This window comes from Stomoxys calcitrans, chromosome 4 (assembly GCF_963082655.1).
Source record: "Stomoxys calcitrans chromosome 4, idStoCalc2.1, whole genome shotgun sequence".
In the NCBI taxonomy this organism is placed as follows: Eukaryota; Metazoa; Arthropoda; class Insecta; order Diptera; family Muscidae; genus Stomoxys; species Stomoxys calcitrans.
In genome coordinates this window covers 148,809,983-148,834,749 of record NC_081555.1, presented here as the reverse complement: position 1 = coordinate 148,834,749, position 24,767 = coordinate 148,809,983, and the positions used below count along the sequence as shown (strand labels likewise).

General features: G+C 39.6%; 2 protein-coding genes across 5 annotated transcripts in view; one reads left to right on the top strand and one right to left on the bottom strand.

Moving 5' to 3' along the window:
• Window positions 1–23,234, top strand: part of LOC106090293 (uncharacterized) — a 139,328-nt gene extending 116,094 nt beyond the window's left edge. For both annotated transcript variants that reach the window (XM_059368321.1, XM_059368322.1), the window contains exons 5-7: window positions 19,881–19,998; window positions 21,871–21,996; window positions 22,066–23,234. In XM_059368321.1, coding sequence (XP_059224304.1) covers window positions 19,881–19,998; window positions 21,871–21,996; window positions 22,066–22,581 — 760 coding nt within the window. In that variant the 3' untranslated portion in view covers window positions 22,582–23,234. The remainder of the gene's footprint in view (window positions 1–19,880; window positions 19,999–21,870; window positions 21,997–22,065) is intronic.
• LOC106090292 (protein phosphatase 1H) lies at window positions 2,831–19,428 on the bottom strand. 3 transcript variants are annotated; one of them, XM_013256439.2, is made up of 4 exons: window positions 19,115–19,428; window positions 17,554–19,051; window positions 11,648–12,373; window positions 2,831–3,833 (listed from the first exon to the last, which is right to left on the bottom strand). In XM_013256439.2, exons 2-4 carry the CDS (start codon window positions 18,767–18,769, stop codon window positions 3,763–3,765), a joined length of 2,013 nt encoding a protein of 670 aa, XP_013111893.2. In that variant the 5' UTR covers window positions 18,770–19,051; window positions 19,115–19,428; the 3' UTR covers window positions 2,831–3,762. The 3 variants fall into 3 exon arrangements, with proteins under 3 accessions (XP_013111893.2, XP_013111894.2, XP_013111891.2); XM_013256440.2 differs by having other exon boundaries at window positions 17,554–19,032; XM_013256437.2 differs by having other exon boundaries at window positions 17,554–19,428.
• Window positions 23,235–24,767: the final 1,533 nt, after the last annotated feature.

The window sequence follows — 24,767 nt, the reverse complement described above, 5'->3', positions numbered from 1 at the left end:
TCTTCAATTAAATATCAAATTCGTTTTTATACCCACCACCAAAGGATGGTGGTATATTCATTTTGTCATTCCGTTTGCAATACATCGAAATATCCATTTCCGACACTATAAAGTATATACATACTTGATCAGCGTAAAAATCTAAGACGATCTAGACATGTCCGTCCGTTTGTCTGTTGAAATCACGCTACAGTCTTTAAAAATAGAAATATTGAGCTGAAATTTTGCACAGATTCTTTTTTTGTCCATAAGCAGGTAAAATTCGAAGATGGGCTATACGGACTATATCTTCATATAGCCCCCATATAGACCGATCCGCCGATTTAGGGTCTTAGGCCCATAAAAGCCACATTTATTATCCGATTTTGCTGAAATTGACATCCTTCGTCAATTTGACCAAGATCGGTCCAGATTTGGGTAAAGCTGCCATATAGACCAATCCTCCGATTTAAGGTCTTAGGCCCATAAAAACCACATTTATTATCCGATTTTGCTGAAATTTGGGACAGTGAGTTGTGTTAGACCCCTCGACATACTTCTTCAATTTGGCCCAGATCGGTCCAGATTTGGATATAGCTGCCATATAGACCGATCCTCCGATTAAGGGTCAGAGGCCCATAAAAGGCGCATTTATTATCCGATTTTGCTGAAATTTGGGACTGTGAGTTGTCTTGGGCCCCTCGAAATCTTTCTTCAATTTGGTCCAAATCGGTCCAGATTTGGATATAGCTGCCATACAGACCAATCTCTCGATGTAAGGCTTTGGGCCATAAAAGGCGCATTTATTGTCCGATGTCGTCGAAATTTGGGACAGTGAGTTAAGTTAAGCCGCTCGACATACTTCTGCAAAATGGCACAATCGGTCATGATTTGGATATAGCTGCCATATTGACCGGTATCTCGGTTTTAGGTTTTGGGTCCATAAAAGGCGCATTTTTTGTCCGATATCGCTGAAATTTGAGACAGTGAATTTATTTAGGCTCTTCGACGTCCTTCTTCAATTTAGCCCAGATCGGTTCAGATTTGAATATAGCTGCCATATAGATTGATCTCGGGATTTAAGGTTTTGGGCCCATAAACGGCGCATTTGTTGTCCGATTTCGCCGAAATTTGGGATAGTGAATTGTGTTAGGTCCCTCGACATCCTTCTTAAATTTGGCCCAGATCGGTCCAGATTTGGATATAGCCGATTTAGGGTCTTAGGCCCATAAAAGCCACATTTATTATCCGATTTTGCTGAAATTTGGGACAGTGAATTGTGTTTGGTCTTTCGACATCCTTTGTTAATTTGATCGGTTCATATTTGGATATAACTGCCATATATAGACCTATCGGTGAGCTAAAAATGATTGCAACCTTATCGTTCAAGGTTGCAACACTGCTCCTGCTGTCCGCTGAATGTTTTAATTTCGGGGCTATGGCGGCCTACACATTAATTAAATCACACTCTGTCCCGTTAGGTCATTATAGTTGATCGACTGTTTTGGGGTGAGGTGGTCCGCTAGATATATGAGCAGAATAATGATATCAAATTCGCAGTACACAACCTTATACCTTTAATTTAACCCCATGATTGGTGTATACAGCCGTTTGGTGGAGGGCGTCTATATGAGGGTTGTGCGCCACACTGCCACGTTGAATAACGCACTCAACTCAAAAAAATCTATCACTTGATTCCCCATTGTTTTGATAGGTCATATAACCTATTGGAGGCGATTTTAGGAGGTAAAAGACCACCTAGGTTCTTGGACCCAAAGTTTAATGTCATATTCGTAATCTGCTCTCAAATGCCTATCATTTAAGTTTCATCAAGCTATGATTGAGTAGTATTCCCATTTGGGGTGCTTATCGGGATTAATTGGACCTCGTTTTTTATGTCATATCTGTGGTCTACTCCCGAATACCTTTCATTTCAGTCCTATATTGATATATATATACAGCTTTCTACTCTTCAATAACTTTTATTTGATACCCATATTGTCCCTATCGGTCAACTTTTGATTTTGGGTGGTGTTTTTGTGGTAACGGGGGAGGGTCCGCCCCCTTCCAACATCAACAAATTACATAGCCTATACCTCCTTCCTGACCATATTCGTAATCTACTCGCGAATACCTCTCATTCGAGTCCCATATTGTCATTATCGTCCAATAAACCAATTTGGGGGGTTTTGGGGTCGGGGCGGCCGCCCAATTACTTGGACTCAATTTTTAATATGAAAATCGTACTCTACTCCAATCGGTCCACTTTTAGTTTTGGGTGGTACTTATGGGGTAAGTAAGGTAAGTAAGGGTCCACCCCCCTTGCGATATCAAAAACTTATATAGCCTATTGCTCCTACCGGACCATATTCGTAATCTACTCCCGAATACCTTTCATTCGTCCATTTTTTTTTTTAATTTTCTGTTTTTAATAAAAACAGAGAACCCTACGGTCTGTATGCATAAAATGTAATTTCACATAATTAGTTCGATATCTTTAATAAAATTCTTTCGCGGCCTCATTTTCCCCCAAATTCAATGGGCGGCGAAAAGATACAGGAAATATTAATCCCAATGGGCTTTGGTTCACAGCAATTAATAAATAGAGAATAGACAAACGACAAACGACATTAATATGACTGCAAGGAGATAGGCGCAAAACTAATTACCAAGGGTTGACAATTTGTAGTACGGCAAAGTACCGATAAGAAGGTGCTATAAAAAGTCAATAACAAAAGGTATTAAAACTTATCTGTGGGCAGCGGCGCAAAATAAATAAAACACACTATAAGCAATTATTTTGTGGTTTTTGTTTTGTTTTTATGCAAATACGTTTGTTTTTATTTATTTATATTAAAACTAAGTTCTTCGGGTTTATTTATGGTATAAACAATATAAGATATTAGAATTTGTAAATATTTATGCATTTTATATTTTAATTTTATTTCAATTTTTTTTTAATTTCCAAAAATTTGTTGGTTTTTTATAATTATTGCAAAATTTTTAATTGATTTTTGTTACAATTCGAATTGTTGTGTGTGTGTGTTTTTTTTTGGGTTGTAGGTTGGTTGTGTGAGATAAATAACGACGAAAAATATTCACTCAAAAGTTTCTTATTATCATCTGTTTATTATATTGTATTCATTAACTTTTTATCTCTACATTTTTGTTTTTGTTTCTCTTCTTCTTATTGATTTGATAATAATTGTTTAATAAATGTTTGTGTGGTGGTAAAAGCATAGCTAGATAGATGGATAGATAGTTAAATATTTTACAGAATGTCAAGTCAAATAAATAAATGAAATAAATCTAAAAAAGAACATCGTAGAGCTCTTAAAAGTCTCTGGGTTTTACAATTTGTGTTTGGCAATTTCTGCTATTAGTTCTTAAAATGTGGTCGTTGAGAGGGTTTTGGCGCTTTACTATATTAGAATAAAAAAATAAATAGGCATTGAAATTGTTCTATTTTTTAGCTTTTATCATGGAAAGTCAAGAAGTCTGTCAAGTCATAAATATGCTAAGTATGCTAAAAAAATATATATACGAGAATAATTTTATATGACTAAAAATAATTAAGAAAATATATAGGAAAAATAAATGTACATAGAAAATGAAACAGCATTCACAATTCATGGATTGTATGCCTGCCACTTTGTTTGGCTTTTTTTTATGGGCGCTTAAACTTTTTTTATCGTCACTTTTATTTGTTTTTGTTGTTTTCTCTACTGCTAATTATTTATGAATAATTTCTAATTAGAAACTGATAATGTCTTCTACTCTTGTTTAACGCTTATCTTTACGTTGATTTTTACGCTGTTTCGATTTGGATGGCGATGTCTTCTCGGACGTGGAATCTGAAAAAAGAATAACAAAACGTTTGATTACAAAGAAATAAAATGAAAGAATTAGAAAAACAAGTAATAAGGCGTTAAATTCGGCTGGGCCGAACTTTGCATATCCACCACCTCGGGTATATATGTAAAACACCGCTGGTCATAATCCGGTGAAAAATGCATAACTTATCCGATAGTCTTTTTGGTAGCCATATCCAAATATAGACCGATCTGAATCATATACGACACGGATGTCGAAAAGCCTGACATAAGTCACTGTGTCTAATTTCAGCGAAATCGGATTATAAATGTGCTTTTTATGGGGCCAAGACATTAATCGAGGGATTGGTATATATGGCAGCTATATCCAAATATGAACCGATCTGTGCTAAATAAAAGAGGGCAGTCGAAAAGCCTTACATAAGTCAAAATGCAAATTTTGCCCATGAACATTCCACTAAGGAACAGGGGCAAACTTCGATCCTTACATAAGTCAATGTGTCAAATTTCAGCGAAATTGGATTATAAATGTGCTTTTTATGGGGCCAAGACTTTAATCGACGGATTGGTATATATGGCAGCTATATCCAAATATGAACCGATCTGGGCTAAATAAAAGAGGGCAATTAAAGGGCCTAACACAACTCACTGTCCCAAATTTCGGCGAAATCGGACAATAAATGTGTCTTTTATGGGCCCAAAACCTTAAATCGAGAGATTGATCTATATGGCAGCTATAACTTAAGTCAATGTGTCAAATTTCAGCAAATCGGATTATAAATCTGCTTTTTATGGGACCAAGACTTTAATCGAGAGATCGGTCTATATGGCAGCTATATCCAAATATGAACCGATTTGGGCCAAATAAAAGAGGGCAATCGAAAAGCCTAACATAAGTCAATGTGTCAAATTTCAGCGAAATAGGATAATAAATCAGCTTTTTATGGGACCAAGACCTTAAATCGAGAGATTGATCTATATGGCAGCTATATCCAAATATGAACCGATCTGGGCCAAATAAAAGAGGGCCGTCGAAAAGCCTAACATAAGCCAATGTGTCAAATTTCAGCGAAATCGAATTATAAATCTGCTTTTTATGGGACCAAAACCTTAAATCGAGAGATCGGTCTATATGGCAGCTATATCCAAATATGAACCGATCTGGGCCAAATAAAAGAGGGCAATCGAAAAGCCTAACATAAGTCAATGTGTCAAATTTCAGCGAAATCGGATTATAAATGCGCCTTTTATGGGCCCAAAACCTTAAATCGAGAGATCGGTCTATATGACTGCAATATCCAAATCTGAATCCATCTGGGCAAAATTGCAGAAAGTTGTTGAGCCTAATGCAACTCACTGTCCCAAATTTCGGCGAAATCGGATAATAAATGCGCCTTTTATAAGGTCAAAACCTTAAATCGAAACATCGGTCTATATGGCAGCTATATCCAAATCTGGACCGATCTGAGCCAAATTAAAGAATAACTTTGAAGGACCTAACACAACTCATTGTGCCAAATTTCGGCGAAATCGGACTATAAATGCGCCTTTTATGGGCCCAAGACCTTAAATCGAGGGATCGGACTATATGGCAGCTATATCCAAATCTGGACCGATCTGAGCCAAATTGAAGAAGAATTTTAAAAGGCTTAACACAACTCACTGTCCCAAATTTCGGCGAAATCGGACAATAAATGGGCCTTTTATGGGCCCAAAACCTTAAATAGAGAGATGGGTCTATATAGCAGCTATATCCAAATCTGGACCGATCTGGGCCAAATTGAAGAAGGATGTCGAAGGGCCTAACACAACTCACTGACCCAAATTTCAGCAAACTCGGGTAGTAAATGTGGCTTTTATGGGTCCAAAACCTTAAAGCGAGAGATCGGTCCATATGACAGCTATATTCTAATCTGGACCGATCTGAGCCAAATTAAAGAAGAATTTTGAAGGACCTAACATAACTCACTGTGCCAAATTTCGGCTAAATCGGACTATAAATGCACCTTTTATGGGCCCAAGACCTTAAATCGAGGGATCGGACTATATGGCAGCTATATCCAAATCTGGACCGATCTGATCAAATTGAAGAATAACTTTGAAAGACCTAACACAACTCACTGTGCCAAATTTCGGCAAAATCGGACTATAAATGCGCCTTTTATGGGCCCAAGACCTTAACAAATCTGTACCGATCTGAGCCAAATTGAAGAAGAGATTAACGCCTTCTCTGAGGATGGCAAAATCCGCATCGTTTGGGTGCCGGGCCATACGGAGTAAGGGGGAATGAAAAGGCAGACGATTTGGCGGTGACGCCCAGAGAACTGCCGTTAATAAACTTGGTTAATCCGAAGCCTTTCGGGTCGACGCAGTCCAAGTTAAGAGCATGGGCGATAAATGCGCATTTAACCCTGTGAAACAGCGAAACGGTCGGTAGGACGGCGAAAATCCTATGGGGGGATCCAGATCGTGAGAAGACGAGGCTATTACTGAAAGAAAGCAAGAAGGAGGTTAGTATAGCTCTCGGAATCGGTGATACCATGTGTAGGGCATGCGGTGAAGATAATGGAATACTGCTATCGCGTCTAACAGATACCGCCACTTGGTTGGGGACACAATACCAGACATGAACCAACTTAGGGGCGTGGCATGGAAAACCATGAAGGATTTTGTAAGTAGCACGGAATTCCTAAGATGGATTTTGATTTAGAGGTTACTTTTTAGTTTTTATCGCGCACAACAAGTCGATAACTGGCTTAGGTGTATGTCTATAGTGGCATGGGGCAGATTAATATCAGCACCCTTTTTTTCAAAAAGGGTCCCGAAGCCAATTAAAAACCCCAAAAACCGATTTTGAATAACTTAACTGGTAAATCCAAGCATTGTATAGGGGTTTTCAAAAGGGACGCTACAAAAGTAGACCGATAGGGACCCCGGCACGGTATAACTGTAAGCGCGACACAGGCTGGAACATTTAAGTCCGATCTGTGTGGTGTTCAATGCTTTCACGGGAAGCTTAGCTGCGAGCTACCGGGCGCGTCCACAGGTTGCAGATAGCGGAATGCTCCATACAGAGTAGCTGCAACGGCAGTCGCAGACAATGAGCGGTATCGAGCGGAGAGCCTCAGAGAGAGGTCGGACGGCACCGGTTCTAGCACAAATACTGAGTGCCTATGATGCTCGCCATGACAAGTTATTGGCGCCTTTAAATAACCAATAGCCACCGTTTTCCCACGGCGATCGTTCCTTTGGACCGGAACAAGCTTTCTCATTTTCAGGAGCTTGACGAGGAACGCCACATCCACATGAAAATGTGGCTACAACGACAACGACGACGACCGAAAGGGACAGCAAACGACGTCATATTTTTTTGCCGTTCTTTTGACATTTCTCTTCAGTAAGATTTGCAACGTTTAGTCCTAGGCCGGCTGAATGGCCTTGTCAATCAGCAAAATATGTGTTATTGTTTAGACAGTAATTCACACGTAGTCCATAATTCATCATTGCATCCCGAAAAAAATACGGTTTGGTGTGGTTTATGAGCCGGCGGCGTCATTGGGCCGTACTTCTTCCTTGATGATCAAATCCGGCACCTTACTGTAAATGGAAATCACTTCTGTTAAATGATAATAGAATATTTTTGGACCCAATTGTATGATATGGACTTGGAGGATATGTGGTTCCAACAGGACGGCGGTACAAGCCACACAGCGAATGTCACAATCAATTTATGGGAAACCAAGTTTTGAGAACGTGTTATCTCACGAAATGGTCTAATCGATTGGTCGCTTCGGTCGTAAGATTTGACGCCGTTAGACTATTTACTATGGGGCTACGTCAAGTCTATGATCTATGCCAAGAAGCCAGAGACGATTGATAAACTTCGTATGAATATCGAACGCGAAATTGCAGCAGTATCGGCCGGTTTATGCTTGAAAACCGTAGAAAATTGGGTTCAGTGTCTGGATTTCTGCAAGCGTGCCCGTGCTGGCCATGCAAAATACATCGAGTTGCATACATAATGGCATCGAACGTATTTTCACAGGAATAAAGAATTGCATTGATATCTACAAACCGCTTCTGTTTTTATAAAAAAAAAGAAAAGAAAAAAAAACTTTTGAAGCTCTCTTATTGAAAACCCCTGTACATCAATTGATTGATTGTGCCACAGTGATTACTCATCAGCAAAATGATAAGGCCCCTGAATTTTGTTTATGCATAAAATTTGATTGATATTTGTCAATAACTGATAACAGCGGAACCTTCCAACCTTCCTGAACATTTGTAAGGGACATACTAAAAATCATTTCTTTATGCAATGTAGCTTGCAACAGGGTTTTCGACCGAATCAGAGCAATAGTCAAGACAAAAGTTGGTAATATTGAGCAAAAGTGGAATGAATTCTGAAATTTAGATGAACTCCACAAATTTTTGAATAATTTTTATACACACCACCGTGGGATAGGGGGTATATTAATTTAGTCATTGCGTTTGCAACACATCGAAATATTTTTCGGTGTATGGAATACATTTTTCTTTTATTCATGTTAAATTAAATTATTAAATTAATTATTAAATTATTATTAATTAAATTAATTAATTAATTAATTAAATTAATTATTAAATTATTATTATTAAATAGAAAAAAAGTTATTACATTTTTTTTTGGTAGCGGCTTTCATCAGCCACCCTGTACTAAAAATCATTTCTTTATGCAATGTAGCTTGCAACAGGGTTTTCGACCGAATCAGAGCAATAGTCAAGACAAAAGTTGGTAATATTGAGCAAAAGTGGAATGAATTCTAAAATTAAGATGACCTCCACAAATTTTTGAATAATTTTTATACCCGCCACCGTAGGAATTATCGAATTATCAATTTCCGATCCTACAAAGTATATATATTTCGGATCGTCGTAAAATTCTTAGACGATTTAACGATGTCCGTGTGTCTGTCCGCCCATCTATTGTAATCACTCTACGGCCTTCTAAAATTGAGATATTGAGCAGAAATTTGGCACAGATACGTCTGTCTCTTCGATGCACGCTGGTTAAGTTCTTGAACAGGCCAAATCGGACCATATTTTGATATAGCTGCTATAAAGACCGATCTTCTGATAAAGGGTCTAATGCCCATAAATGCTTTATTTTTCATCCGATTTTTCTGAAATTTTAAGCAGTGAGTAGTTTAGGGCTTCCCGTTAAATATAGACCGATCTCCCGATAAAGGGTCTGAAGACCATAAAAGCTTTATTTTTTATCCGATTTCGCTGAAATTTGAAACAGTTGGTTATATTAGGCCTCCCGACATCTGACTTAAATATAGTTCTCATCGGACTATATTCAGATATAGTTGCCATATAGACCGATCTCCCGATAAATGGTCTGAAGCCCATAAAGGCTTTATTTTTTATCCGATATCGCTGAAATTTGAAACAGTGAGTAGTTTTAGGGCTCTCAACGTTGGATCTAAATATGGTTAAGATCGGACTATATTTAGATATAGCTGCCATATGGACTGATCTCCCGATAAAGGGTCTGAAGCCCATAAAGGCTTTATTTTTTATCCGATTTCGCTGAAATTTGAAACAGTGGGTTATATTAATCTTCCCGACATCTGATCCAAATATGATTCAGATCGGACTATATTTAGATATAGCTGCCATAGAGACCGATCTCCCGATACAGGGTATGAAGCCCATAAAAGCTTTATTTTTTGTCCGATTTCGCTGAAATTTTAAACAGTAAGCCTTCCAACATAGGACCCAAATATGGTTCTGATCGGACTATATTTAGATATAGCTGCCATATAGACCAATCTCCCGATACAGGGTCTGAAGCCCATAAAAGCTTTATTTTCTAACAGATTTCGCTGAAATTTGAAACAGTGAGTAGTTTTAGGCCTTCCAACATAGGACCCAAATATGGTTCTGATCGGACTATATTTAGATATAGCTGCCATATAGACCGACCTCCCGATAAAGGCCTTGAGGCCCATAAAAGCTTTGTTTTTTAACCGATTTCGCTGAAATGTGAAACAGTGAGCAGGTTAAGACCTCCTAACATCCGACCTTAATATGGTTCTGGTCGGACTATATTTAGATAAAGCTGCCATATAGACCGGTCTCCGGATAAGGGGTCTGCAGCCTATATAAGCTTTATTTTTTAACCGATTTCGCTGAAATTTGAAATAGTGAGTTGTTTTTAGCCTCCCGACATCCGCCCTAAATATGTTTCAGTTCGAAAAACATTTAGATACAGCTGCCATACACCCCGATCTGCCGATTAAGGGTCTGAAGTTCATAAAAGCATTATTACCCGACTTCGTCGAAATTTTAAATAGAGAGTTGGTTGGAGGCCACCGTAGCGCAGAGGTTAGCATGTCCGCCTATGACGCTGAACGCCAGGGTTCAAATCCTGGCGAGACAATCAGAAAAAATTTTCAGCGGTGGTTTTCCCCTTCTAATGCTGGCGACATGTGTGAGATACTATGCCATGTAAAACTTCTCTCCAAAGAGGTGTGGCTCGGACTCGGCTATAAAAAGGAGGCCCCTTATCATTGAGCTTAAACTTGAATCGGACTGCACTCATTGATATGTGAGAAGTTTGCCCCTGTTCCTTAGTGGAATGTTCATGGGAAAAATTTCCTATTGGAGTGTTGGTTTAAGCCTCCTCGACATTCGTGTCCTATATGGTTCAGATCGGTTTATATTTGGATATAGCTGGCAAAAAGACCAATATTTTGTTCCTTAAAATTGGACAGTGATGTATATTTATTAGATCACTCAATGTCCTTGCCGAATTTGAGTGCTTAAGTTATCCAATTTTAACAGGACTGTGACGAAAGGGGGTTTCCATATATACCCGAGGTGGTGGGTATTCAAAGTTCGGCCCGGCCGAACATAATGTAATTCATTCAATTGGTAACACTTTGTGTAAGTTACCCTTTAGTCATCACAAAAAAATTGGGTGTGGATCTTCCATGATGATGTCTACCTTATCTCTTTTTCACAATCACTAGTTTTTTAACAATTAGAATCTTAAGTATCTTGTGAGATTGTAATATTTGCGTGAATAATTTGCAGATCTAATGATAACTTAGTATGAAGGCAAGTATGTATTGGGTTGCCCAAAAAGTAATTGCGGATTTTTTAAAAGAAAGTAAAATCATTTTTAATAAAACTTAGAATGAACTTTAATCAAATATACTTTTTTTACACTTTTTTTCTAAAGCAAGCTAAAAGTAACAGCTGATAACTGACAGAAGAAAGAATGCAATTACAGAGTCACAAGCCGTTGAAAAAATTTGTCAACGCCGACTATATGAAAAATCCGCAATTACTTTTTGGGCAACCCAATATTTACTTTTCAAATATCTTCAAATGAACATTTAGTCGATTTAATTTAAAGCAAGGCCTGAATGCAATGTTGTGTGAAATTCCCTACTTTTAACAAAAGACAAATTCAAATGTTTAAGAATTTTGATAAGTAAATAAACTTTTTGGATTTCTATTAGTCTTAGTCATAACTTGTTTAAGACATTTTTTAGGGAGAGTTTAAACAAACACTTAAACCAGATTCTTTCGTTAAAAAAGAAACAAACCTTTTTTTGTTTATGTATTCTAACCTAAACATTGCAAATAATTGCTTTGATATTAAGATTAGATAAAACACCACATTTTTGGCAAGTTTTACTTTCAAGTTTTGATTTGATAAGCCATTTTCGGGGGGTATGATACAATATTTGTTCAAAGTGATTCACATCAAAACAAAACAATTTGCTTTGAAAACCATTCTTACATTAGAGTACTAATAAAGCTAACAAATTATTATTTACCTATTTGTTCTGTAGTTGTAGTTTCCAAAGAACTTTTATCGTCCTTCTTCTCTTCCGCCTGAGACTGTTCTTCTTTATCTTCTAGCTCCTTGTCAACTTTAGAACTAGAGTCTGAATCTTTCGATTTCTCATTGGATTCGGTGCTTTGCTTTTCATTTTCTATGAAGGCTTGCAAAGGAGATTTCTCTTCGATTTTCATTTCGCCCATGGCTTTTATTGCAGGTTTAACTTCTACTTCGTCATCGTCCACATTAAGTACAGGCTCGATTTCCACTTGAGCCATTTCCATTTCTTGCATGCCATTGACCAAACTTTTGGTTAATTGCTGTTGGTATTGCTGCAGCTCATTTGTGACTTCCTCTTTAGCTTCTACCGCTTGTGCTGCTCTCTCACGCTCCAGGCGTTCACGATATTCACGCAAACATTTCTGTTCCCATTCTATGTGTTCCTTATAATACTGGTGAACTGGTATCACAATCACTGAGATGTCATCGACAGTGGCTGCCGCTTTACTATCCGCCAATCTCCAGTGTCCATATTCATTGATTTTACCCCTAGCCTTGGCCACCAACTCTTGAGCCACCATAGTGTAGCGATGTTTCTCTGTGGGATATTTGTGTAGCGTTTGGAAAACGGTACGTGCTACTGCTTCATTTTCGGAAACATCCCATAAACCATCTGTGGCCATAACAAGAATACCATAGTCACCATCTTCATTTTGTTCCTCTGAAAGAAAGAGAGAGAGAATATATTTTTATAAATAATCGAAGAAAAAAAAGAAGAAGAAAATAATTAACAAAAGTTTTTTAGTTCCGTTTGGCACGCAATGGCCTTATATCGTCTTTAAGTTTAGAAGCGGCTGGAGATGTCTGTATTTAGCGGCTGGAGATAATACTATCTGTCCCAAAATCAATGTAGAATTCAGTTCATTTGAGAAAAATTCCTGTTTTCTGCTGCCACATTTTCATGTGGAGGTGGAGGCCCTCGTCAAGCTCTTGCAGGTTATTTAAAGGTGCCTATAACTCGCCCAGTCATTTCGAGCATCACAGGCACTTAGTATTTGTGAAAAGCCCGTACCGCCCGGCCTCTTACTGAGACTCTCCGCTCGATACCGCTGATTGTCTGCGACTGCCATTGCAGCTACTCCATATGGAGCATTCCACTATCCGCAACTTGTGCAGCTCGCAGCTAAGCTTCTCGTGACAGCAATGAACACCACAGAGATTGGACCTCAATGTTCCACCCTGTGTGGTGCTCACAGCTATCCTGTGCCGGGAACCACATTCATTATTGTTGTTGTAGTAGCAGGGTGTTGAACACATAGGCGGCAGCCCTTGCCGATGATTCCATCGGGTCAATCCAGTACGTACAACCAGCTGCCATGGGTTTAAGCCACATTGGTATGTGGAGGTAGCGATACTTCCGGTTTACGAGTCTGATCGCCGCGGGAACGTTATGACAGTAGTTATTTAGAGGCGTCAATAACTCGCCTTGCCATATCGAGTATCACAGGCACTCAGTATTTAAGCAAGAGCCGGTGCTGCACGGCCTGTCACTGAGATTCTCGAGTCGATTTTGTTGATTGTTCGCAATTGCAGCTACCTTGTTTAAGAAGCATTCCACTATACTCAATCTGGGGAGTTGAAAGCTACCGGGCGTAGCTTTCAACTGAACATTCTCGTGATGACGATAAACACCATACAAATCGAGGCTCAATGTTCCAACCCGTGTGGTACTCATAGTCTCTTCGTGCCGAGACTGTTTACTGTCTTCCTTTACACTGAAGCCCCAACAAAATCTTCAAAAGGCTCAACTTTCCTCTTTCTATTCCTTCGATTTTTATTTCTCTAGCCCCTGTAGGATTGACGATATTTCTGATCTAGAAATTACCCTAGACCCGACTGAAAGCGTGGATCTACTGGCAATCTGCAGGAATAACCTTGGGTCGAACGCAGTACATATACCCGACTGTAGTGGGGATGGTTATGCATCTTTCTGATATCTGAAGAATTAATGATAACTGCAAACTGCACGATTATCAATCATTGATTTAGCCCCTAGAGGGTTGACTTTATCTACAGACTCACAGTGGGAGCGAATCGAAAAATAACTAAACAAAAAATATGACGTTTGAGAGAGGGTAATGATAACTCTTGAATAGTTAGAGCTGAGGCACATCTGGCCACTAATTTCATAGCATGCCTAGCACTTGCATATTCTCCGAAAGCCTGGCAAGAGGCAATGGTGGTATTTACACCCAAGCCCGCAAGGCAAGTTATGTGACACCAAAGGTCTACAGACATATGCCTTACGTGCTTTCTACTCTTTGTGGACACCATGATAAAGAGTAGGACATCCAGCGAACTGCTCAAATGCAAACAACATGCCTATGTAAAGGGAAGGTCGATGGAGACTGCCCTGCATGAGGTTGTGTATAAAATAGAAGAATCCTTCGAAGCTAAGACGTACACATTGACGGTATGCATTGACATCGAGGGGGCTTTCAACAATGTCCGGCCTGCATATAGATCCAATTCTTAGACCAGTACCGGGTGAAGTGAATCCTTAGAGACTGGATAAACCATATGCAAAGGAACAGATGAATAAACTGTGGTTCTCATGACATAAATATAAGGGAGAAAGTGGCACAAAGCACGCCACAGGGGGCATTTTATCGCCACTCTTATGGTTGACCATCATAAATGACCTATTACGGATGCTGTCTAAGGAGGGATTTGAACCCTTATGCTGTGAAGACGATGTTGTAATACTTGTTAGGGGTAAGGATCCGAACCAGCTATGCAGAAGGGCCGAAAGGGTCTTGCAGAGGGCACACGTCTCAATGTTAACCCAGAGAAAACTGAAATCTGGCTGTTCACGAAGAAGACGAAGGTGGACAAATTTGACGCACCACGCTTCCTCAACTATTTGATGTCTGCAAAGTTAAATACTTAGGAAATTTAATTGGTTGTTGTTGTTGTAGCAGTGTGTTGTACACTGAGGCGACAGCCCTTGCCGATGGATAACTCCATCGGGTCAATCCGGTACGTACAACCGGCTGCCATGGGATTTAATTGGAAGTGTTACATTCAGGACCGTGCGGAGAAGGCTCACAAATGACACTATGTAGACAGGCCGTAGGATCGCAATGGGGCTTGAATTCGGGGATAGTCCATTGGCTCTACAGGAGCGTGATAAGACCAATACTTACTAACGCCTTAGTAGTGTGGTGGACTGCTTTAGAGAAACAGTGCAACATAAGGACCATACAACAGGCATATCAAGAGGGTCTAAACAACATTCATGCAGACACGGTAGCAGATGCGGTAATTGGCTACCGGGTGAATGTAGTCCTTGGGGAACGACCGCCACCCATTGCACCCGAAGAAATCGACCTCCCCCGTCAAACCAGAGTAGTTCTGGCTCAATTACGTTCCGGCAGATGGAGCCGCCTCAATTCCCACAGAGCTAGGATTGATGCCGACGTGCAAGTATATATCCCGATTGTAACCGGGGACCGCACGATACACGTCACCTGTTTAACTGCCCGGCCAGACCCACTCGACTCAGACCTAGATCCCTGTGGACGCACCCCATCTTAGTCGCAGAGTTCCTGGGTCTTGACACTCAACAGAATCAAGCAGACGAAAGATAGAACACAATAAACTGCTACAACAACAACAACAGGATTAGAGAACATGTTGTCTTGGCATAGGACGAGCGATGAGGACCAGAGCCACTAGGACACTAGAGACTATTCTTGATATGTGTGTATGTCAATGGGATACATACAGATTAAGAGTCAGGCAGCCACTGCGGCTTGAAGCAATGTGAGCATGGATGGAGGATAGGATCAAGTCATACCATCGTGGTATAATCGAGGAGACGATAGGAAACCCGGTTGAATTAGAAGTTTCCGATCGGATACCTGACATAACACGTAAGGTCGAGTGCGAGACACTGCTGCCAGAGGCACAGTCATGGATTGACGGAACTCTGCTATTGCCATTTGGGAGATCGTGCTTTACAGATGGGTCAAAGCTATAGGGCAGAGTGGGCCTGAGGATCTACATTGAGAACCCAAGCACTGAGATCTGTTTTTGACTGTCTGAGCATAGGTGGTGTGGTGTTAACGCGAGCACGTCTAGTGTAAACAAATCAATGGAGAGTAAATGGGCCATCAGGGCAATAACGACCAGGACTGTAAGGTCACGAACATTCTTGGAGTGTAAGAAGAAGATTAGTGCCTTCTATGAGGAATGAAAAACCCGCCGGGTGCCCGGGTCATAACGGAATAAAGGGGAATGAAAGAGTAGAAGATTTGGCGGTGAAGGTCAGAGGACTGCTGTCAATAAACTTGGTTAACATGAAGCCTTTCGGGTCGACACAGTCCGAGCGTGGTCGAAGAACATGCACCTAACACTGTGGAACGGTCGGTAGGACAGCGAAAATCTTACGGGGATATCCGGATCGTGAGAATACAAGGCTATTACTGAAAGAAAGTAAGAAGGAGGTCAGTATAACTTTCGGTACCATAACGGGATACGAGTTCACTTATGCAAAATCGAAAAGCCGTGCAAAATCGAAAAGCCGTGCAAAATCGAAAAGCCGTGCAAAATCAAAAAGCCGTGCAAAATCGAAAAGGTGACCAGCTTGAAATTTTTGGCTTTGGATTTGGCCCTTTCCTGGGGAATTGGGTTGATACGATGTTAAAGGGAGTTTTTAATAGGGTGAATATGGGTTTCGTTCATAACTCTCTGGTGGACATTAAGAACACAGCACCGTTTCAGCTATTCGGTATGAAACATTCCACTATACGTTATCTGTGTACGTGGCTGGCAGCTTACAGCTGAGCTTCCGGTAATGAAGATGAACACCACCCGGCACGGGATAGCTGTGAGCACCACACAAGCTGGAATATTGAGGTCCGATCTGTGTGGTGTTCATTGCTGTCACGAGAAGCTTAGCTGCAAGCTACCGTTTGCAGATAGATAGGAATGCGCCATATGGAGTAGCTGCAAGGGCAGTCACGGACAAACAGTAGGTATCGAGTAGAGAGTCTCATTGAGAGGGCGGGCGGCTCCGGCCCTTCCACAAATACTGGGTGCCAATGATGCTCGATATGACAAGGCGAGTTATTGGCGCCTTTAATAACTCGCCAGAACGAGCTTGCTCACATAAAGGAGCTTTACGAGGGTTACCACATCCACATGAAAATGTAGCTACAACAAAACAATGACACAAAAGCGGAGCTAAGAGTTCCGATCCGTGTAGTGCTCATAGCCATCCCGTGCCGGGTCACCAGCGGATGGCTCTATTAGAAACATTGTGATTAGAGGAACACACAGGGAGATGTTTTATTTATCCCTTTTTTATGGCCCGTGATTATTGATGACATTTTCCGGCATTTCAAGAAGAATAGGATGAAGGTGAAGATGAGGACAGCTGGTAGGAGTCCCACATGATGATTCCAATATCAGCCCACCGAAAGAGGCAGACTTTTAAAGGGCAATGACAGCTTCTGTCTTGGCGAATTTCAACCTTTTGCTGAAGAGAGGCCACAATTTCTATTTTCCAAAACAATGGCAAATCGCCCACATCTACGGACGCTTGTATTCTGCTCTCTCTAACCCAATTTCCAGTAAGCCTTCTCTACTAAACTAAGTTCCCACTGGAATAACCCAGCTCCGGATTCAGTAGATTCGAACCCACTCCTTTGGTGTGGACCCATAATCCACATATTCGTATAGCTAAAACTTAAAAGAATATCCGCAGGATCCTCATTGTGTGGATTAACAAAGCGACTTCCATACCAAAAATATCTATTTCTGAATTTTGTCTCTATCCCGTTTCCCCCCTAAAAAAAATACTTTTTTTCTAAATAACAAAATAAATGCCCAACTTACCTGGAATGGTTACAATTTTTGTGAGATCTCTATACATAACTTCCGGTTGAGCGGTCAGGAATGGTTTAATTAGTGTGCCCGTGGCTATGGCCAACAAATCATGATCACCAAATCCTCGGGTAACACCCAATGTGCCCAATAGCCTTGAACGTTTACCCTCACCCGTTACAACGGGCATTTTAAGATCTTCTCGCGTCAACGTTTTATACGTCCAGCCTTTCATTGTGCCCTGACGGCAGAGTATGCGTTGACCCAAATCACGTTCATGCGGTCGTTTGGCATACTCCATGGCAGTATAGAATTTACCCATTAAATGGGGCTTATATTGAGCCACACCCAACAAGCGTGTCCTCTCTGTTTCCGGTGTGTGATCGAATGAGAAGGGCACTGGGAATGCACCCTCTGAACCATCCGTGGTGGCGGGCAATTCCTCTTTGGATAGAACTTTGCGCTGGCACAAAACTGCCCTACTATCACCGGCATTGGCCACATACATCTTGCCATTGATGAAGAGCGACACACAGGCTGTGCAACCACCTGCGTCACGATAACGATCACGATCCTGGGCTATCAATGAGTCCATGTGTACAAAGGCACTCTCTAAAGCGCCCATTATGAGCTCATCTTTGGAGACAATTCTTTGAAAATGACTGGGGTGTGGAAATGAATTAACCGATTGTGTGGCAACATTAACCTTGGCATCTTCCATGCCCTCCCGGGGCAGTAGTAGTTCAATACAATCCACCAATTTCTCATGTAGTATATGATGAAACTGATGTGAGGCCGCTAAGGCTGCACCATAACCAGCATGGCCATCGAATATACCGAAATATGTATACGGCAAATCGGGATATTGATGAGTGGGATCCGATAGAATCTGACGACAGAATGCCCCTTGATCTTCATTCCATTCGGATTTTCCCGAATTTACACATTCGGCATAGCCGGTGCCCCAAGGCAGCATATTGATATCCCTGGGCACAATAATGGGACGCACATTGTGATCGGCCGAAGCTTTCAATTCATCAGCCGTCAGCAATTGCAAAAAAGGGGGACGTGCATATGCAAATTTATCCTGAAGTTGTTGTTGGTGCAGCATACGTTGGTGATAGGCTGCACTGCCTCGAATCAAATGCTCATGGCTCGACGAAGGCAGGGCTGGTAGGTCAGGGGCAATGACAGTGGCCAAGAAACGGCTCTTAATATTGGCAAACATATTTTTGGTTGTAGTTAGCCGCTCCTCTGCAGTTGCAGTGTTCCCAAAAACTCAAGCTACAATCGGATGACACGCATGTGTGTGAGTTGGGATGACGTAGTGTGAGTGCTTGCTTGCTATTGCTTGACTACGACATAGACATAGACAACACTCAATGTACAAAGACAAGACCTGTCGTCGGGGGGGGAGGATTAGCCTTTGCACTATTGCCACTTCGTTCTTGCTGCTATTATTGTTGTTGTTGTCGGGTTTTAGTCAGCCACCTCGAAAAAAGATTTTTATCTATTTTATTTCTTTTTTCCCTTCTCAAAAGGAAAGCCACGTAAACACTTTTTCAATATTTACTTTATTGTTTTGCCATAGAAGTGAAGTGTATCACCGCCACTGGGAGTCCGCAAAGAATTTTTGTCTTCCCTGTTTTGGCTTAGCTCGCACTACTACATTATTTCCTCAAAAAAAATCCAACCATTGAGGCTAATCTAACCCATGCATGTACTATTGTCTTGGAAAACTGTAAATGATGTATTTGTTACACGATATTTTGTTTAGTTTTGATTTAAATATGTTCTATAAACTGATTTTTTCTGGTTTTAATTAATGTTAAAAACTCATTTGCTCGGATCCCCAATGTACAACTGAGAACTCAGTTGGTTGACATTTTGGTTGTGTTCATTACCGATAACAATGAAATTTGTTTTTGTTGTTTCTCAACTGCTACACATAAACAACTCTGGCTGAGAAATAAAACTAGCAACTCTGCCACGGGAGTGTTGTGTCGATACGTTACGTTTTGCTAGACATGGTTGGGGGTGACGTAACGCAGATAGCGCTTGGGCACTGTATAATAAAAGTTGATCATTAAACAATTTCGCCTAATGGAGATTTTTCCATAAAAAATCTTAACATTTGATTCACTAAATACCACCCCAACTTTGCAAAGTAACGCCACAAAGAAAATAAAACTGTTTTAATAAAATGTTATGTATTTTAAATTAATTTTATGTTAAGATTTAGGTTTTTATTAGTTTTTCCCAAATATTTGTTTAATTTTTTTTTTATTTCAAAACTTCATTTTTATTAAATAAATTTTTTCATATTATTTTCTTTTCAGATCTAAAACTGCTGAATTACAGGACATCTTTATTAAATCAAATGCTAATGGACTGGCCTTGGATCCTGAAAAAGTGGATCAATATGTCAAAGCTATGTCAATTTCAGGAAGTGAAAAAGTATACCACTCGTTTTTTTTAATATTTATAGGATTTTCCTCTATTGGCCGTGTTTCGATATCAAGCGATAACAGTCGATAAAAAGTGATATTAACATTATAGTGCAAAATTATCTGCTGTTTTTAATTATAGTACTTATTAATTGTTATTGCATGTTATCGATAACTTATCCATACAACTTTGCAATGATATTTAATCCAGAACAACTAACTTGCAAAATGGATAGGAGAAAAATAAATCATAGCAATAATGGGGTCAGTACTAAATCATAGTGGAGCGTAATGTTAATGGCTGAGCTTCTCGAAAAGACGATGAACACCACATAAGTCAGAGCTCAGAGTTCTCTTTTTGCAGAATTTATTTTTAAATGCCAAATAACCCCGATTTCATGGCTGAATTATCGATAAATGTACCAAAATATGCAACTGTTTTCAAGAATTGTGTGTGATCGGCATATTTATGTATACGCATGTATGCTTGAGTATGTCCCTTAAATCCCCAATATCCACTCCAGGTAGTGGCAGTTGCCCAACAACAAGATATTGAATTCACTATCTGTCAAAATCAGTGATTAGTGCAACTCTGATTTTGAGAATGTTACTAGTTGCTGTCATTTTTTGTTGTTTGTGTGTGTTATGGTTCTTAACTATAATACACGCACACAACCAAAACTCGTTGCACTCCGCGGGAAAAATTGTACTCATCTGTTTGCGGTAGTTATGTCATGCCAAAATCTCAGTGTAAAACCCCGTTTACACTGCATTAAATCCGGATTTAAGGCTGTCGTCAGCTAATTTTATTGGGTTGCCCAAAAGTAATTGCGGATTTTTCATATAGTCGGCGTTGACAAATTTTTCAATTTGTTCTTTTTCACCAGTCCAAGACATTTTATGTGATAATGAACGGTTGATTTTGGTATATTTAACTATTCTCCTTTCTCACGCTCAGTTACATGATGATCCAATTCGATTAATGCTTTGATTTGGTCATCATCAACTTCATTTGGCCGACCTGAACGTGGCTTATCTTTAAGTGAAAAATCTCCAGAACGGAATTTGCGAAACCAATTTTGACACTGTCTTCCTTTTAAGTCTTTTTCACCATACACATCTCGTAACTTTTTAGCAACCTGCTCCGCGTTTTTTCCTTTACGGAAATAATAAAGTAAAATATGACGAAAATGCTCCTTTGTGGGCTCCATTTTAAAATTGACGCCAAACAAACAAATGTAAACAAAATTTCGCGCACTTTTCTTCAAAAGCAAGCTAAAAGTAACAGCTGATAACTGACAGAAGAAAGAATGCAATTACAGAGTCACAAGCCGTTGAAAAAATTTGTCAACGCCGACTATATGAAAAATCCGCAATTACTTTTTAGGCAACCTAGAATAAAGTCCTACACCGGTATTCACAAAACTTAATGTAGATTGGAAATATGTCTATTTGACAAATTTCTTTATAGAACAGTCACATAAACCTATTTTAAGGCTTCATTAAGTTTTGTGAATATGACCGTAAAGACCTTTACACCTACACATATCACCACAATAAATTATAACGGTAAATATACTAAATTGATTTAAGTGTGTGGCCGGACCATTTGTTTTTCAAACGAGCAAATTCATAAAGGTGGTCTCACACGTGATTTTATTAAAATATTATGGGGGGTTTACATTTAAGACTGATGGTCATAAATCCATAAGAAATAAAACAAAGTAAATTAAAATTATAAATACATGCCCCGGCGGAGGAATTCTGATACTCAAAATAAGGTTACTTTAAAAAGCATAAGCTTTTATTAAACACCGTTCTATTGTACGAAAAATTGTTACTCCTGCCTATTTAACCAAATTTTGCATAAATTAATTTCTAGGATGGTAATGAAAAACTTGCCGCTTTGTGGATGTATGCAGCTCAAACTGCCAGTATGGGTGGACAAACCAAACCAAAAATGGCAACAAATGGCAGACCTATGATGTTAATTCCAGCTACGGGAAATGTGAGATCAAAATCAATGAATTATCGATTTCATATTTGAAAAGTAACAATTTCCCTTTATTTTCTTTAGCTTACACCGACAATGATGCCTCAGCCCATGCTGCCACCCCCAATACATCGTCCCCCAATGGGAGCCTATCGTGGCATGACCTTACCCTATATGAGAACCGCTTCTATGCCTGTCATATATGGACCCCTTCAACCACCACATCCCCTGGCCGGCAGCATGCCCGGAAGCATAACAGGTACCTATCGCACACAAAGAAGTACAAAGTCGGTGGATCCCCGCAAGAAGCGTAGAGCTGCGGGACAAATTTTACGTTCTGGCAAGTCTGATGCTAATCGTCGACAAAGACGTAAATCCGATGCTGATGTTATCGATGGTAATCCCTCATTTCAATACACCGGCTTAGATCGGGCAATAGCAGATAATTTCTTGGCCAGACAAGAACAGACACAAGTGAGTAGTCATGTGGACTACTCATCATCGTCAGGTGCTAGCGAGACATATGGCCAAGCGGCGGGTATGGGACCCTCGAGAGCCTCATCGAAAACAAAAATTGTTTGTCGTGATGTGGTAATGTAGAAGCTAATGCTATGAGTAAGGTAGGCAAGAATTGTCAACCTAAGGGAAAAGAAAGTTGTTTTGTATGGGGAGGCTTTTCACGATCTGACAAACCGATAAGTTCTGTTGACATAAAGCTTCATAATCGGCACACTACAATATTTTTTGTGATTTTTTCGAAAAAGTGATAGAATTTTGTAACTTTGTGAAAAGTATCCCCAATTACCATTAGTTTTAATGAATTGTAATGTATTCAATCTAATCTATAATCTATTGTATATAGTTTTTTAAGATTTCTACAACAAATTAAAAACAATCATAACCAATCTATTCAAGATTTATCAAGGATATATATTTTTTATAACCTTATACCCATATCTTATTCATTAAGTTGTCATTTAATAAATATATAAATATTTCATATATTGTCTAATAATTGTTAATATATACTTACATATATGAATGTAATGCAACCACGATGTATAATGAATGAAATAAAGCAAAATGTTTTAATTTTATTATAGATTTCAGTGTAGCCATGGTAAAATTAAGAGGTAGTGTCATTAGCACAACAACAAAAAACTACCACCAACGAAACTACCTTGATTTGCATATACCATAACTTCAAATGTCAAAGTGGTTTTAGAAATAAACTATGTTTAACAACTTATCGACTTCAAATGTGTTTTATATTTCCATTTTCATCATTGTTTTGTTCCTCATGTGTGGAATATCGGATCAAATACAACACCGTTTTAAGATTTTAGAAAAAAGCAAAGCATTTGACATTTAGAGTTAAATCAAAATTAAAACAAAAATAAAAAAAAAATACTCAGCTGTTCGCACGACCTCACCTTATTAGTGCATTATGCAGTGTAGCATACATTTTATTATAGAGTTTGGTACGCAGCAGCAGCTTCATTTTTGTTGTCGTAAGGAATGTAAACGAAATTTCTTCCTTCCACCGGCACATAAGGTGATGCCTTATCAGCTTATCATCTCCAGTGTTAAATTATATTTAGAAGGTTCTTGTTATACTGTCAAGGACAGGTTTTAGGGATTCCTACTGGGAAACATTTTCTTTTCATACCCTCTGCACATTATATGTATCTTTTAACAGATTTCCTTCTTTGGTACTGTAGAGAGAAGTGCCTGCCTCTGTTGGGAGTTTGGGCTTTATGACAGCTTTGTAAAAATATGGGGCGAAATGGACCTTATTCGGAATAGATGTAGGTATAGGTTATATCTCTTGAAAAAATTCGGACAAGAACAAAGCAACTTTCGATCGTCTCCTTCTTATCCTCATCGAGACATTAATCATTATGAGGGGGTGAGAGAGTGTGCCCGGTTATAGTTTCTTATCGAAAGTCTACAACTTTTTGCAGTCAGGCATCCATGCACGGATTGGCACCTTGCCAACAACTCCGCAAAGACCATGCAAATGCAAATTTGCCCATGAACATTCCATTAAGGAACAGGAGCAAACTTCTCACATATCACTGAGTGCTGTCCGATACAAGTTTAAGCTCAATGATAAGGGACCTCCTTTTTATAACTGAGTCCGAAAAGCCGAGTGGAGAAAAGTTAAAAAAACGCAAACACCATAACTTCTTTAATACTAGTACCAATTGTACACGAGCAAGATCGAAGCGCTAGCTGGGGCGAAGCCCTCCGAAGCAAAATCTTGCACCTTATTATTTCCCTGAATTCCGTATGAGCCTTCTAACACTCTGCCACGCACTTCGATCTCACTTTCCTTTAATTCAAGGCCTTAGTTGCCACTATGCAGTCAATATAAATACTGAGTTAGGAGGACGGTAAACCCCTTCCCAGGATTTCACTTGGGGCTTCGTGACCGCAAAGGTTTTAGTTTGAAAGACCTTCGCTGTTCTTTCAGATATTGAGTGCCTCGGATTGGACAACAATTTAACTCCTGATTCCATAATAGGGACATTAGCGAAGACAGAGTTCTCATCCTCTCTATCTATCCAGCAGTCTCTATTCCCGGAAAATTAATCATGAAGGTTCTATTCTGAATCTCTTTTGGTGCCAGGTAGTCTGAGATCAGTCAATCCTTTGCATCTATAATACTTAGAAAAGAACCATGGTACCCACCCTCCTTCAGCATTCTCAGCTCCCTCAGCATGAACGCGACGTTGGCGACACAGTTCGGAATATAGACTTTTATAGATTGCATATCCAGAGTC

Excerpts from the sequence above, each read along its gene's own strand:
- LOC106090292 (XM_013256437.2), bottom strand. The coding sequence starts at position 18,769 with ATGTTTGCCAATATTAAGAGCCGTTTCTTGGCCACTGTCATTGCCCCT. Across the intron at positions 12,374-17,553 it reads AAAAATTGTAACCATTCCAG|AGGAACAAAATGAAGATGGT; the intron begins GTAAGTTGGGCA and ends TCTTTCTTTCAG. Across the intron at positions 3,834-11,647 it reads TACAACTACAGAACAAATAG|ATTCCACGTCCGAGAAGACA; the intron begins GTAAATAATAAT and ends TTCTTTTTTCAG.